This window comes from Nipponia nippon, unplaced genomic scaffold (genome assembly GCF_047370975.1).
Source record: "Nipponia nippon isolate SJK-2023a ecotype South Korea unplaced genomic scaffold, ASM4737097v1 scaffold_19, whole genome shotgun sequence".
In the NCBI taxonomy this organism is placed as follows: domain Eukaryota; kingdom Metazoa; phylum Chordata; class Aves; order Pelecaniformes; family Threskiornithidae; genus Nipponia; species Nipponia nippon.
In genome coordinates, this window is record NW_028262335.1 from 6,693,821 (window position 1) to 6,708,365 (window position 14,545).

A 14,545-nucleotide genomic window follows, 5' to 3' on the forward strand; every position below is an offset into this window, starting at 1 on the left:
CAGTTTCACGTCAATGAAATCAGGTTTGACTGCGAGTACTTTCATTTGAACAGTCAACCCTGGGAAATGAAGACTTCTGTTTTCATTTGTTTCGGCAACACAGCAGGATCAATGCGGTTGGCAGCACTGCAAGCTTCCCAGCATTTACTGCCAGCTATCCATGCCACCTGTAGGACCGATGGTACCTACAAAGAGGCCAGGAGCATGGATTAGAAACTGAACTGACGACACCCATTAGCCAGGGAAGATTCCTTCCAGGCTGGAATCACAGTAGTGACCTAGAGACACAAAATCTGGGTTGCCAAAGTATTGAGTCCCATCAGTGGCACTAATCCTTATATTCCTGCACTTAAGTATTTTCTCCAAAATCACCATCGTTTAAAAATAAACGGAGAAATGGATTTTGGACTTGTCTCATTGAAGGGATGTATCAGAAGCTGATGTCTGAATGAACCACACAGGAACTGTTAGCCAACCTATTCCTCCTCTTCAGAGGTCCTCCGTTTCCCTGTGTAAACACCGAGCGCTATGTGAAGACTCTTGGCACATTCAAAAAGACAAGTTATGCAGCTGCTCTTCATCTCCGGGGCAAAGATTCCATCTCATTCTACCCATTCACACAGGCAAGATTAGCATCAATGCAGAATAAGAACTAGACATGGGAATGATCCTAACAGAGAAAAAGAAGCGGAAAGATATAACTGCAATCACACAGTTTGGATGTGCTTAAAATTAAGATGCGCCGGTATACGTGAGCAGGACGCAATCCAAGTCAGTTTACACTACTCATGGATCTGGTCTAAAAGATCTGCAAGTTTTTTTCCTTTTATTCATCCTCTCTGTGCAGTGGACCTTGGGCACGGTCAGGTCATGGCAGAACTCAGCCCTGACAGTTTACAAGAAAATAAAGACATCAAACACTAGAGGGAAGCAAAAGACTTGCAGTCCAGCGATCTGCTCCCAGCCTCCTGGGCAAAGCTCCCCAGGGCTTTCATTGCCACTGGATTCAAATACAAATAAACCGGGGGGGAAATGACAGAGGGTATTTTCAGTGACCTTTCCAAAAACCCTCTTAATTGAGGAATGGGTGTTATGGAGGGATATGGCCCTACAGGGCTGCAGGAACGAGGTGCTGTGTACTTTGCATGGGAGGGGAAAAGAGAAGAATAGAGGACAACATTCACATTGGTGCTCCACAGGGACTGCTAAAAAGAAATTAGAAGAATGTAATGGAAAAGATTAACCAACGTTGTTAGCAGATGCACACAACTTATGAGATTCATAGGAATGAAGAGTGCCTCCTCCAATTTCAGTCTCTTTTTCATCTCACTTGAGTCTATTGATGACTGTTCAGTTACTGCTACCAAAAGTCCGATGCATCTCAGTGTGATCCTGTAGTGATGGAAGAATTATCACACTGAACAAACTACGTTCCTGTCCTTTCGAGGTCTCCCAGCACCAGCAAACCTCAAGTGAAAATCAGATACTCATACAGAATGGCATCAACCTCCCTACCGCTGCTGCAGAAACGCTGCTAACTTCTGTCTTGGAACTCAACTGTGCTTTAAAGCAACAATCAAAACAGTGGAGATGAGCCTGCAAAGATGTGAAATGTTACTGCAAAAGGCAACAGGTTGAGCGCTTTAAATCACTGAGTGACATCAAGCTGGTTTCGATGAAGTACCTCTTTCTCTGTCATGTGTTTGCTGCAGATGGGTCTCCAGAGGGAAATTTTCATGAGACCCTCTGTTGTCTGGGCAAAAAGCTCTGGCTGCAAAGGGAAGAAGTGATGCCTTCCAGGCAAGACCCCCCTTGTTGCTGAACCACATAGAACATCAGTACTCCAGCTTTGGAAACTCAGCATTCCCTCACTTTTTCTGGAATCTTCTTAGTGCCAATCATGGAGAACCAGTCACTACTGCACACACACTTTCGGCAGTGTCAAGCATTTTCAAACATTTTCACATGCACACCTCATCAATGAGTTTAATGTGTTGATCCCAGCTCCTACTCATCACGACTCAATCTATTTTCTTTCCTCAGCCATTTTCTGGTTCTCCTACGTCTTCTTAGCAGCTGCAGCACTTTTTTAAAAGGGGAGAGCCACACTTGAAAAATTTCCCTGCGGCAGTTGTCTTCAGAGCAGCTGGTCTGCAGAGGGCCACATGCAGGTTTAAAAACTTGACCTCTAGGAAACAGTGGAGTTTTTTTGCTTAGGAATGTCTATTCAGATCTTTATCCTCCTTCTCTCAGGTCTCCAGTGTTTTTTCTTCCCCTCAGAAATTTGTTCTGTTAATGACTAGCAGGTCCCTCTCCACTGGTAAGACTCTCCTCAGACTGGGAGGCAGAAAGGAAATGGGGACAATCTGGACTTCATTTCAGTCAAGTTGAAGACAATGAAAATATTTCATTTCAGTGGTCTGCAAAGCAAGCCCTGTGGTTGCTAAATTAGCTTTTCCTTGTTCCCAGTTTGCTTTCCTGGAAAATCAGACCCATTGTCTACAGAGACAGAGATGCCCCAGCAACAAATAACCAACAGCAGAGGTGTTGGCTGGAGTCTGCCAGCAGAGACCCAGCGTACCAGCAGAAAGGAACAGGGCTTAAAGCATTAATGACACCCAGCGCTAGCTAAGGCGATGCAATAAGACCTCACTCTTCAAGATAATTGCATAATTGCAGCTGCCTTTTTTTGCAGGCTCCCCCATGTGCAGAAAAAAAAAGCCACACTGGGTTCAAGCGGGAACCAGGCAATTTGTACATGCATAGTGTCAGGCAAATACAAATAAGCAGGCCTGCAAACACTGCATTTGTATTTTTGAAGCCCTCAAAAAAACTCCACTCAAGCTCCGTATTCCCCCAACAAAGAACAAATATAGAAATCCAATCCAACGTGCGTCACCTCAGTCCAGCAAAACAGTGGCATCTCTGCCTCCCAGCATCAACAGTAGGATTTGAAGACTTTTTTTTTTTTTACGGCACGGTGCTCTAGTTTGCCTGTGGCATTTAAGGAAAAAAAAAAAAAAGTACGTTTAAATCTTAGCAAAATGCTGTTGAGTCAGATGTTCCCTGTGGGACTGGCACCAACTCCAGGATGATCTCACTTTGCCCAAAGTATTTTTTTTCAGTAGTTCTCATTTGGCTTCTCACCATGAAGAATCTCACTTACACGTTACAGCAGCGACTGACCAGTAAAGTCCCACGACAGCACCAGAAAGGGTACTTTGGATGAGATCTTTACTGTACGTGGCCCCTGGCTCCACCTGCTCAAGAACTCATCATTCATTCTCAGCAACAGCAGAGCCCAATGAGAAGGAACTACTCCCCATCCACTTCGCATTGTCCTCATCTCCCAAGCCTTTAACCTGTTTGGTTTGTTTTCCCTCTGGTTATCTGAGAAAGCACAAGCTTTCAGGGCGATTCACCTCAGTGAAGAGGTGGTATGAAACGGCAGGAGACTGGCTGTAGTAGGATTTCCAACCAGGTAAGAGAGAAGATAATACTTTCACCAGAGCTAGACAAACTGGCCAATGATCTTAGTTTGCCAAATGCGCTTCTTTGCCACTTTTTAGTTTCATATCCTGCTTTGATCCTTCAAATTCTTGCACCTGCACCCTGCACTGTCCATCCAAGCAGCAATACAAGCTGTTTCCATCAGTGTCCCTGGAAGAACTCTGTCATGCCAGCTGGGATACTACTCAGTGGGTGGAAGCCCTCCAAGAGCAGAATGCGCCGCAGGAACTTTGCAAGGTGTTAGTTCTGCAAGGAAAAGAGGAATTTGGGCTGGGAGCGAACTATAAAACTGTGCAGTTAACTACTCCAGCAGGATATGTTATCTTCCCTTCTGGACCTGCAGAATTATGTACTATGAAGGAGCTGCCAGCCTTCATCTCTGATGGATGGTTTGAACTCCATCTACAGCCGCAGATCTGTTCATTATACAACACTTTTGGAAAGCTAAAATTTCTCTGTGGGCCCCATGACCAAGTCAAACGATGATGTCCCATGTGGAAACCATACTGAAATCACTGGAATAACTTATTGCATCCAATCTGCACTTTGTCAGGCACTTTAGGATGGTCCGAGATGAAACACACTGCACAGCTATTGGGAAGAATTAGCTAATGCTGGCTAATAGCTCAGATAGCATCTCCAAAGAGCAAGAAATAAAATCAACCTTAACTTGAAACTCCATTATATTCTCCTTTATTTCTTAAATGCTAGGAGAGTTACACAACATTGATAAACGGTAAAAGTTAAGTAACAATAGCAATGAAAATTAATTCTGTTACAACAAAGAAAAAACCAAGCTTTATGGAATAAGTCCTCCTCTCAGTCTTGAGAGGAAGCAGAGTGTGCACAGAGCTGAAAAGAGGGGGCTCTAGCTCTAGTCCCAGTTTTAACCCCTTTTAAGGTCACTGCCATACACCCTTTCCTTGTTCCACAACAAGGGCTTACATTCCATACATTACCCTAAAAGAGACTTTCATTTCTCTGCCCTCATTGAGCTAGAGTACTCACTGAGAAATAATTGGTATAAAAACATTAGGGGTTATTATTATTTTAACTAACTGAACATAAAATGGATGTCTCAGGAAACCAAAGAGACTATAATGAGGCAAAGCCTGCCAAGAGCCTGCAAAGTGACAGGTAAAGAAGTCTATCAAGATGCAGCATTTCAGTACAGTGCGAACACTACTTCGAATAACTCAGGCAAAGCACATTTACCAAAGTGCTACACACATTAAAAAACTGTTTCTCCATGAGAGGCAAGGTACTGTCCCATATTAGGGAAAGAAAGGCTGAGATGAGAGAAAGAGAGAGAAAACCAACCTGGCTAGAATTGCACTGAGTCTCCGGCAGAGTGGGAACAGAAAGCAGTGGTCCTGTCCCCAGCCTAGTGGTTCATTGCAAGTCGAGCCTTCTGATTTCCACGTGCAAGATCAGCTCCATAGACTTCATGCCAATGCCAAAGACTGACAGAATACAAAGTGCACATGCAAAGGATGCAAATGGCTTCTCGCCAGTATTTAAGAGCAAATAGCCTTTGATCATTCCTCTGTATTAAGAAATAAATAAACAAACAAAACTCTTCAGTTTAGTGTTCAGTTTTCTTTCTCTCTTTTTTCAACAGTTTGAAAACACAACTGGTTACCCAGCAGTCTTGCCTGGATCTTTTTCAGCCAGAATTTTAACATGCTAAATTACATACTAGATGTGGCAGGCTGCTTTTGAAAACCACTGTTCTGATCATCAGTCCAGTCACACAACATATGCCTCTCCTGAAGAAAGAAGGGCCATAATCTCAACTTGGACTCCCATCTTGATCAGTCTAGGGTTATGCTGGCATGTCTGCCCATTACCAAATTCAAACTGGTGATCAAAGCAAGGATGAGGAACTCATAAAGCTCTTCCTAGTGCTTGTTTCAGAGAACACATTAAATTTTTTTCCCTTAAGCTATTTTTCAGCCTAGAAGTCAAATAAAATATTTAAATGCCTCTGGAGTTTATGAGTAACCCCACTTTGAGCTGGTGTCTATATGAGCTGTGCTAAGCAATTTGAACTGGCAAGTAAAGATCTCCAACCTTTGACTCACAGACATGAAAGGGAGGGAGAAAGACGTTAATGACAATTACTTGAGACTGCGCCACCCTGATGGGATAACCAGCGCAGCCTTATGCACCTGCAGGAATGCGGCTTGGGTTTCAACCAGGTCCAGCCAAAGGCAGCCTAAGAATGGCTGTCTGCTCTGGGGGAAGGGCAGGCAAACGGGGACCTGGGCCCAACCCCAGACCCTCCTCTCCGCTAGTCATGGGTCTGCCCAACCTCAGCACTTTTGTAGGGGTGACACTTAAGTGAAGATAAAGGCAGTGAATCGCAAATCACAAAAACTGTCCAGAGAGCAGTGGAAGGGATAAGCAAACTAAAAGATAAGGATCTGCCCAGCTGTAGCTTAGGAAGGCTTGCCTCCACCTCTACTGTTATATTCTATTATTAATATTTTTAATATTTGAAGGCATTAAAAATAAGGGTCCCCAATATATTTATTCTTTAACATAATACTTCTCTCTGTTAATGAGGACTAATACCTATAAAAATTGGCATGGTCCATTTTCCACTCCTATAAAAAGTGTGCGTTGAAGTACTGACATCCTAGCTTCTGAATAGACAATACAGTTCCTTCTGGGACACAGGAGGCCTTACCCACCACACCTTTGGCAGAGCTGGGGAGCTGAGCTCAGCTTCAGTGTAAGTAGCTGCAACTCGGCAACCATCACACCCGGTGCAGTGTACCTCTGAGCTGCTGAGAGTCTTACTGAGCCCTCCCACACAACAGCAGAGATCAGTGTGCTTGTGGGAGGAGGGAGAGGGGGTCTGAAATGGGATTTCGATGTCTAAGAACATTGTCATCAGTCAGACAAGACACCCAAGTTGGTAGGGGTGGAAAGGAAGGGAAAGGTATGGGACTTGACGTTGATTCCTACATTAGGGAGCCCCAAAGCATTGGATAGGTCTCAAAACAGCACTGGACCCTTACAATACGTGTGCTCCTGCAGCGGGCAGCTTCACCCAGCCACGACAACATCTCTTTCTGGTTTGACCAAACTTGCGCCCCTATTAGATGGCACTGACGTGTTCCCGGATAAGTGGCGAGGGTGGCTAAAACAACAGCCAAGACGCATACCATGCTAGGCAGCAGGTCATATTCCCAATTGTTTAGCTGGTGGACTGAGGTGCCTTCCTTGGACCACAGCTACTTCATCACTTGCAAAGACAGAATTCTCCATCCCCAGGAAGAAATCCAGGCTGAGATACCAGTTGTAATCAGAGCACTACTTCAAGACTGAAACCACACCGTCACCCTCACATCCTCTCTCACCCTCACAGTAGTTCCACACAAGCTCCTCTTCACGCTTCCACCACCCGCAACGTCCTGGAGACTCTACCCCAGTTCCATTCAGTCACCGAGCCCATGTGCAATCCCTCCCTCTGCCATTCTCTTCAGACCACCAAGGAGTAGGCTGGCAATCCTTGGCCACCTTCACCCTTACACAACAAGAACACAAGCCACTGTCATCATCATGCTCACAACAGTAGGAAAGACCTTTTCTTCTGTGCCCCAAGGACCACAGGTGTGCCTGGTTTAGGAATGCGGCCACAGAATAACCGAAGTAGTCAGAGGAGCTGTGGAGAACTATTAATATTCTCCAGCTTTCCTGATGCTTTAACTTGCTTGGATTACAACACCAAATTCCAATTTTCGGACATCCCCACTTGACACACTGCTCATACGTAGAACTCCCCTTCAGCCCACAGCCCCACTATCTCAGGTATCTGCTCCCCAAAACAATGCCAAACTCACAAGAACGGACTCATCTCCCTCCTCAACTCCCCTTCTGGGACCCTGGCCCATGAAAATTCCTGACAGACTATTTAGTGGAGTGTGTTGTTACTCTGGTTCCTCATGGTCTGCTCATGAGAAGCTATTCCTTTTAACAATCTGTCTGCCTGTGCTGTAATCATACCTTTGTTGTGATGTGCACACAAGCTCTGTGTGGCCTGGATCCACCCAAAGACTGCAGAAAAATCACATTCCAGATTCCACACAGGAGTTTAGCCCTCTCCATAATATTTCTGGTTCTGATCTAACTGAGACTGGTAGGTATTACAGCACTGTAACTCCATCAACTTCAGCTGAAAGTGTCTGCTCATGCCAAATGTGATTTGGTCTGCACTGAAACAAAAACAAATCAACAAACAAGCTTAGAGTGAGAAATACAGAGTTAGGCTTCCAGAGCTCTTTGGAGCTGATCCCAACCCTACCCCTGGTCATTTGTGCGCCTCCCTTTCCCCTGAAAAATGAGGATATTGGCATTTTCCCATTCATAAAATGAGGTATTTACATTGTCATTTGTGAAGGGGTGTACTTTTCGTACTTCACCTGCAATATGTAAAGTGCTATGTGACAATACTGCTTCTCCTGATTTATGCCAGCCTATGAGAGATCACAATCAGGCTTTGCTATTATTTTGCTGATGAACACACTACATGGAAAAATGCCTGATATAATGATGGCTCAAGATTAGTGATGCAGGTTGGTTTATTTAAAGCAGTAACATCAAAGCAAAAGGTCTGCTGATTCAGCTCATAAAAATCATTGATGCATAAAACCAACAATAATATCAAGAAAGAAAAGGGAAATGGAGGACTGGGAGAAGAGAAGAAGAAAAGGCAACCCAAACCCATCATAAGTGCACACAAGACAGACGGTCTAACTCTTTCAAGAAGCATTTGCAAATACCCTTGTGCTTAGTGGGGAGAAAGTCTACGTGAAAATTTCTATGGTAACTGGAGGGACATGATATTAAGAAAAGGCATCTCTCTTCCATTTATCTATCTTTGATTGAAGCTTCTGGTCCAGCCAGCAGCTTGGGAATGTCTTCATTTACAATATTCCTTCCTGAAATCTGAAAGCAAATTGAAATGGAGGTCAGTACCTGAAGAGAGATTTCAAACCATCCAAATAAGCACACTGTAATATGGACTTCACTATACAGTGACAAGTGACCATTTGCAGTCAACCATGTCCCCCATATCTTCTTCATAAAGCCCACAGTGAGATATACCGTGTATAAAGTATTGCACAGGTCATCTCTGCAGAATGCAGGCAAAAATATCATGAGAACTCCATCAAGAACAGCAGGTCTAAGGCAACTCATGGACTCTCCAGACCATTGCCTTCTTGGTATCATTTCAGTCACATTTATTATATTCTTAATTCACATGAAAGGAGTCATGGAGCCTCACAACTTCTTACAAGCACTGCTTGACATAAGTGTGACTCTACAAACTGAGGTGCAATACTCAGGATTAATACTGGATAAGCAAAAGGAGATTCAGCCCCTAGGGAGGGAGAGATGTTTGCTTTTGTTGGATGAAGTAAGTGACTGCCCATTACCCATAAATTAATTCAACTCAAAACACCCTCTTCTGCACAGTGTTTTCTTCTCAAACACCATGCCAGGACATTTTTCAGATACATCTCCCTCTGAGGTTACAGTACAGAATGCACTATTCCAGCCCTGCAAGGCATTCTTTTTCCAATAAAGAAAAATTCTACTTGTGCCACACCAAAAGTTTTTAAAATGCTAATCACTACTTGCATCTTGTGGCTCCATGATGAAAGGATAGGAAGGGAACTAGCTTCTCATTCCTGCTGTCGTTTGTCATGATGTTTATCATTCCTCATTCGGCTGTGGCTTGGTCAGTTCACTGCTAAACTGTGTTCTTCCCTCCTCCCTCCTTCAGCCCATCAGAAGGTTCCTACAGCCACCAATTAGGGTGAAGCAGGTCATTATTACCTCTGTCTAAATCAATGTTCTTTGCTGGGAAGCTTCTGGCTTGCTCAGCCTTCTCCTTCAGGATGTTGTTTTTGTAATCTGTGTAAGGGAGGAGTATAATTCAGACAGCCATTAGAACATTAAAAGAAAACAAATCTTTACAAGCAAGGCGGACATGTGATCGGTCCTTCCTTGAAGTACTCTAGGCCTGGCATCTCCAGATCTCTAGGAGTAACTCATGGAGTTACTCAGCCACACCACAGGAAAAGGAAAGCTGCTGCAACTTAATTTTTGCCCCTGGCGCTAATCAGTTACGCATACTTCAGTATCCTGCTCCTCATAGGTACCACAGATTCTTCCACCACGTAACAAAAAGCTCCGGATTATCTATGCGAAGCTCACCTGAAGGTGACTAATGCAGTTATTCAAAGAATTTGCTCACAAGGGAGCTCTCCTGAGATATACAGAGAAGAATTTGTACTTGCTGCTGTCCTGGTTTGCAACCCACCCTCTGCAACCCCTTTGTTCTTTACTTCAGGTTTTGTATCTACCTCTTGTTTACTGGGGCCCTTACAACAGTTCTGTAGCTTGGGACCTAAAGTTCATCAGCTTGTTCTTTTAAAGGTTGTACCTTTACTGGGGGGTGCACAGAATAAAAAAAAAGAGGGACAGACTCAATTGCTTCCTGGTTTGTCAGCACATTCACCGACATGCAGCAAGTTGCAGCAGGTATGAACCTAGCATCATGGCAAGTCTTCAGGAATCTCAGGGTAGTGCAGACAAGAGGATCAATTTTGCTTTACAGACAATCAAGTCCCAGCAAGAAGACACCCCTGATCAATTACTGACACAATAAACTCAAGGCTGCACCTTCAAGCTCTACTAAGGAGCAGCATCCATCTTCAGGAATGTTTTAAGTTCCCCATGTCAGTCCTACATATCCCAGCAAAAATGCCTTCCCAGATCACCAATGAGATCAGCTTCCTTCCCCTCTTTTCAGGATATTTCATGTTACCATGAGTTCCAGTGGTTTTTGTATTTTCTCTCTTTTGTATTCTAGGACCTTTGTTGCAAATTTTCTTCCTATTGTGTTCCCCAAGTTGATTTGTCCTAATTGCTATCACAGATCTCGATAGAAGGCCCAACTGTTCACTAAACGATTTGACATCCAGGGAGACTGAAATTGTAGAAAGTTAAACCGAACTGGCTTCCAGAGAAGGTGGAGGCAATGAACTCAGCTAACTCATGGCTTGTCTTTATCCCCACTTCAGTCAACTGCAGTTCATACCCACTTTCAAGAGAGATAAGGTCAGTAGTTAGTACTAAAGAATGTTCATCTATTTTTTTTCTCCAGATCACTCACTTTGAGCTAGTTTTTATGTACTGTAGAATGATTATATTCATATTGACAAATGCTTTTAGTTTTTTGGACAGGAGATTCTGGAGAACTGGCTTGTTGATCCTCTTCCCTACACAAACTGCTTAAATTTGAGGAATCCTCTTTCCCTAGATGCTGTCTTGATCTCATTCCACATTGTTTTGCACCCACTTGGAATTTGGCTTTCAGGTGCATGTCAAAGAACCCCAAAACCTCCAGGTGAAACAAAAGAAGCTGTGCTTCGTTACTGACCAACCTCATCAATCAGCCTCCAGTTAAACTCAGAAGTCAGGACCACCCTCTCTAGCTGCAGTCCCCCTGCTTGCACTGACTTGTGGGCTGAGATTCTCAAAGTTGCCATGTAAAATCAGTAGGTTAAGTCATTTCAAAACGGGCATCTAAATGCCATTACAAAATCCTCAGTTATAATGAGTTTTGACCTGCTTTGGAGAACAGTTGCTAGTTGATGCATACCCAGCCTGATGTCTTCGCTTTTGTATTGAGTCAGATCTGTTGTGTCGACTGTAAATTCTTTAAGATTTACATCCTTCCTGAAAAGGAATAACAGTGAAAAATGGTATTGTCACATCCTTTAATAACTGGCTCCTTTCATGCTTTTTCACAATAGCTTTTCTAATGCTACTTTAGAGAATTTAATTTACAGTGTTTATTTGCTATATATCTGGAGAAAAGTTGAAAAAATCCATAGAAGATTTCATTCTCTATTAAGTACTGCTGATTTTCACAGCAATCCTTACAGAATCCTTTCCAGTTTCTACAAGGCCTCCCTGGAGAAAGCATGAGAGAGAGAGAACAGCATTGGCAGCCGTTGTACATGGGTACTTTTGCTGTCTTTGCCCTAACCTATCGAACAGATTCGAGGTCATACTGCTTACTAGTGAATCCAGTTCTCCTCTCTCTTCCTTTTACTGTCTTTTCTATTATCACCTTGACACCTCTGGCTAGCTGGCTCTTTCGTCCCCCATGTGTTTGTCCAGAGCTTAGAACAATGGGGAGCCAGTCTGTACTGGAACTTCTCCATCTCTTCCACTTTAATAATATATAATAAAACATAAAGGAACCCAGCTACATAACCTTGGCCCCAATCTCAATCTCTCTCCCAACCTTTGACAGCATGGAAGTCGTTCCCTGATATGCAATCATTATGCAAGTCTATATTCCTGGGAACGTTACACTAACAATGACTAGAGTGTAAAGCTCCAAAAGAATTGGTGCAAAGCAATGAATAAACTCTATCAAACAGCCTATGCTTTACATGGCTGTACTCGTACTAACCAGATCCTCAGCTGTTTCAGGCTCTTAATGACAGCTGAGGGTTGGGGCCCATAAGTTCATTTTTATGTATTCTAATCATAGATAGCAGACCTTGTAATTATACTCACTCTCCGTATTTCTTCACATTGTATTCATAACCTAAAGAGGGAGAAGAAACAGAATGAGCAGTCGTATGCTGTCCAGCCAACCCCTCCCAGATAACAGCGATAACCGTAACACCCAGTACTTTCTCACAGTGCTCCTTATTGTGATGCTTACAACAATCACTTTTGCAATCCCTCCAATACACAAGAATTCATGTGTGTTCCACTGCCACAGGGAGCTTCCCTTTCCTTTACTCACCAGCCTTCCAGTGGTTTTCCCAGATCTATGGATGACCAGCCAGGAGAAACTACGGTAATTGCCATATTTCATTTCTTTCTACCTCCCGTTTCTTACAAAAATATTAACCACACCTGCCACCCCTTTGTGCTGGCGCTGCACTTGCCCATCCCCAGCTCATTGCTCAGGCCTGCATCCATCACATGCTACAGACGCTGGTTTTCATCAGTCTCCCATGTGCCAGGTATCTCACTACACTCCTGTCTCACCCCAGCCTGCAAGGAGTGATGGCTCCTCTTTTCCATTCAAAGGCCAGGGCCAGGAGTCTATCCCCTCCGTGACTGCAAAGTAACTCCACTTAAGTCAGTGGAGATAGCCCATTTTGTGCTGGTGCTAATCCCCTGACGCATAAATAAGGATGAATGTGGTACTGCAAAGAACACACCAGAAGACAGACATTCCCTGGTATTTGCTTTTTGTGTGGCATCCAAAACTATTTGTGTGAAAGTCACCAGAAGATCTCAGTGTCCATCTCTCTAATTACACAGAGACAGTCACCAGCACAGGGAGTCCAGCAAGGACTTAGACGTCTTGGTTCCTAAGGGATGCATGGGGGCCTTCTGCTCTAAATAAATTCCACTTGTAAAGAGCAACTATCTAGCGGTTCTCATTTTCTTCTCCCTTACAACAGAGCAACTCAGCAATCAAGGCCGAGAAATTTTTACACCACACTAATGAACCTCTCAGCATCAGCATCTGCAAAGACTCCCCACTGCATGGGTTGCTGGTTTTCCAGAAGAGGATCACTGCCTTCAGCATTGTGCTTTGCAGTAATTATTTGCAGAATCAGCTCTCCTGTCATGAGATATTCCTACAAGCACTAAAGGGCTGGTCTTTTCTAGCACTTACCTCTCTGCCGGCGCTTACGGGTGACGAGGACAACGATGATGAGGATGACGATGAAGAGCAGCAGAGTTGCCAGGATGTAGCCCAGCTGCTGAAAGAAGTGCATCCGGCTCTCAGGGATGATGACATTTATTACATTGTGGCCCCTGACAACATTTGGATCTGATGGCAGAGGAAAAGGAAAACAGGCTGATAATTGTCATTTGCATCCAAAGCAAAGCACCTTCACACGTGGGCCCATACGTGGAACGTGGACCCAAAAAGCACGTTCAGTGAGAAACTCTGCTGAACTGCATGAAGCAAAGGGTAAATGGCTGCCTAATTTACAACATACTGCACCTTTGTCAGCTGGAAGATGCCTGTGCTCTTCACAAGACCATTATGCTTCCCAGGAGCATGAAGTATTAACAGGACTGTTGCACATTCCCTTGCTGCTGCCTGGCTGTCAGTGTGTTCTTGTTTATTGCAGAGGGGAAGACCAGAACGAAGCCACACGAGACAGCCCCAAGTCTTTCTGCAGGGTAACACAACCCTCCTCTGGGTCCCTTACAACACACACACACCACGTTGCTTCGGCTCCAGACAGCTAAAGTATGAAGCAGCCCCTCCCTGCCAAGGGTTATAATTTACAGAGTGGGAGGAATTTTCAATGCCAAAGAATGAGTTTCCTTTTAAATAAAATAAAAATCAATAAAAGAAATAAAATAAAAACCCACAAAGAAAAGCCAAGATTCCATTCCATTTGTGGGTGCAGCAGCATTTCAGTTCCGCAGCACAGGGAAGGGTAACTCAAAACTCTTACGTGGAACATTTTCGCAGCTCTCAAATAAATAGGTCAATGCTTTACACATATAAAGAGGAAGCGACTCCTCTGCTTGCAATAGTCAGAGGAGCAGACAAACCCAGCCCCGGCACAGAGAGCAAACCCATAAGACACACGGTGCTGGGGGAGGCTTCTCTCTTCAAAACAGAGCTGAAAGCAACACCTTCTCCCCCTAACAGGGAACACCCACAGAGCACCAGGCAAGAACCAGTACGGCGTTCTGGCCCACCATTCTCTTGGGAGTTTCACCCTGTAAATTAGTCAGGGGAATAAGGGGAAAGAGGGGGGGAAGTATCCCAAAAGCCACAGTACCATTTAACAGACGTGTTCTAATGCAAGAAATGTGGACATTTTTGGAACTGCCGGCATAGTGACTGGTTCCAGCTTGTCGGGTAGCTTGTTTCCAGCATTTAAAAACACCAACCCACCAATAATAAAATCGAATAAGGCGATAGTGGATTGAAATAAACACTCTGAAACCA

At 44.0% G+C, this 14,545-nt stretch overlaps 1 protein-coding gene across 3 annotated transcripts in view; it reads right to left on the reverse strand.

Annotated features, from left to right (window-relative positions):
* Positions 1-4,187: 4,187 nt before the first annotated feature.
* Positions 4,188-14,545, reverse strand: part of MXRA8 (matrix remodeling associated 8) — a 36,488-nt gene continuing 26,130 nt past the window's right edge. For all 3 annotated transcript variants that reach the window (XM_087755373.1, XM_009460905.2, XM_087755374.1), the window contains exons 6-10: positions 13,244-13,402; positions 12,121-12,151; positions 11,192-11,268; positions 9,361-9,438; positions 4,188-8,466 (exon numbers count right to left, since the gene is read on the reverse strand). In XM_087755373.1, the coding sequence (XP_087611499.1) occupies positions 8,441-8,466; positions 9,361-9,438; positions 11,192-11,268; positions 12,121-12,151; positions 13,244-13,402 (371 nt within the window). In that variant the 3' untranslated portion in view covers positions 4,188-8,440. The remainder of the gene's footprint in view (positions 8,467-9,360; positions 9,439-11,191; positions 11,269-12,120; positions 12,152-13,243; positions 13,403-14,545) is intronic.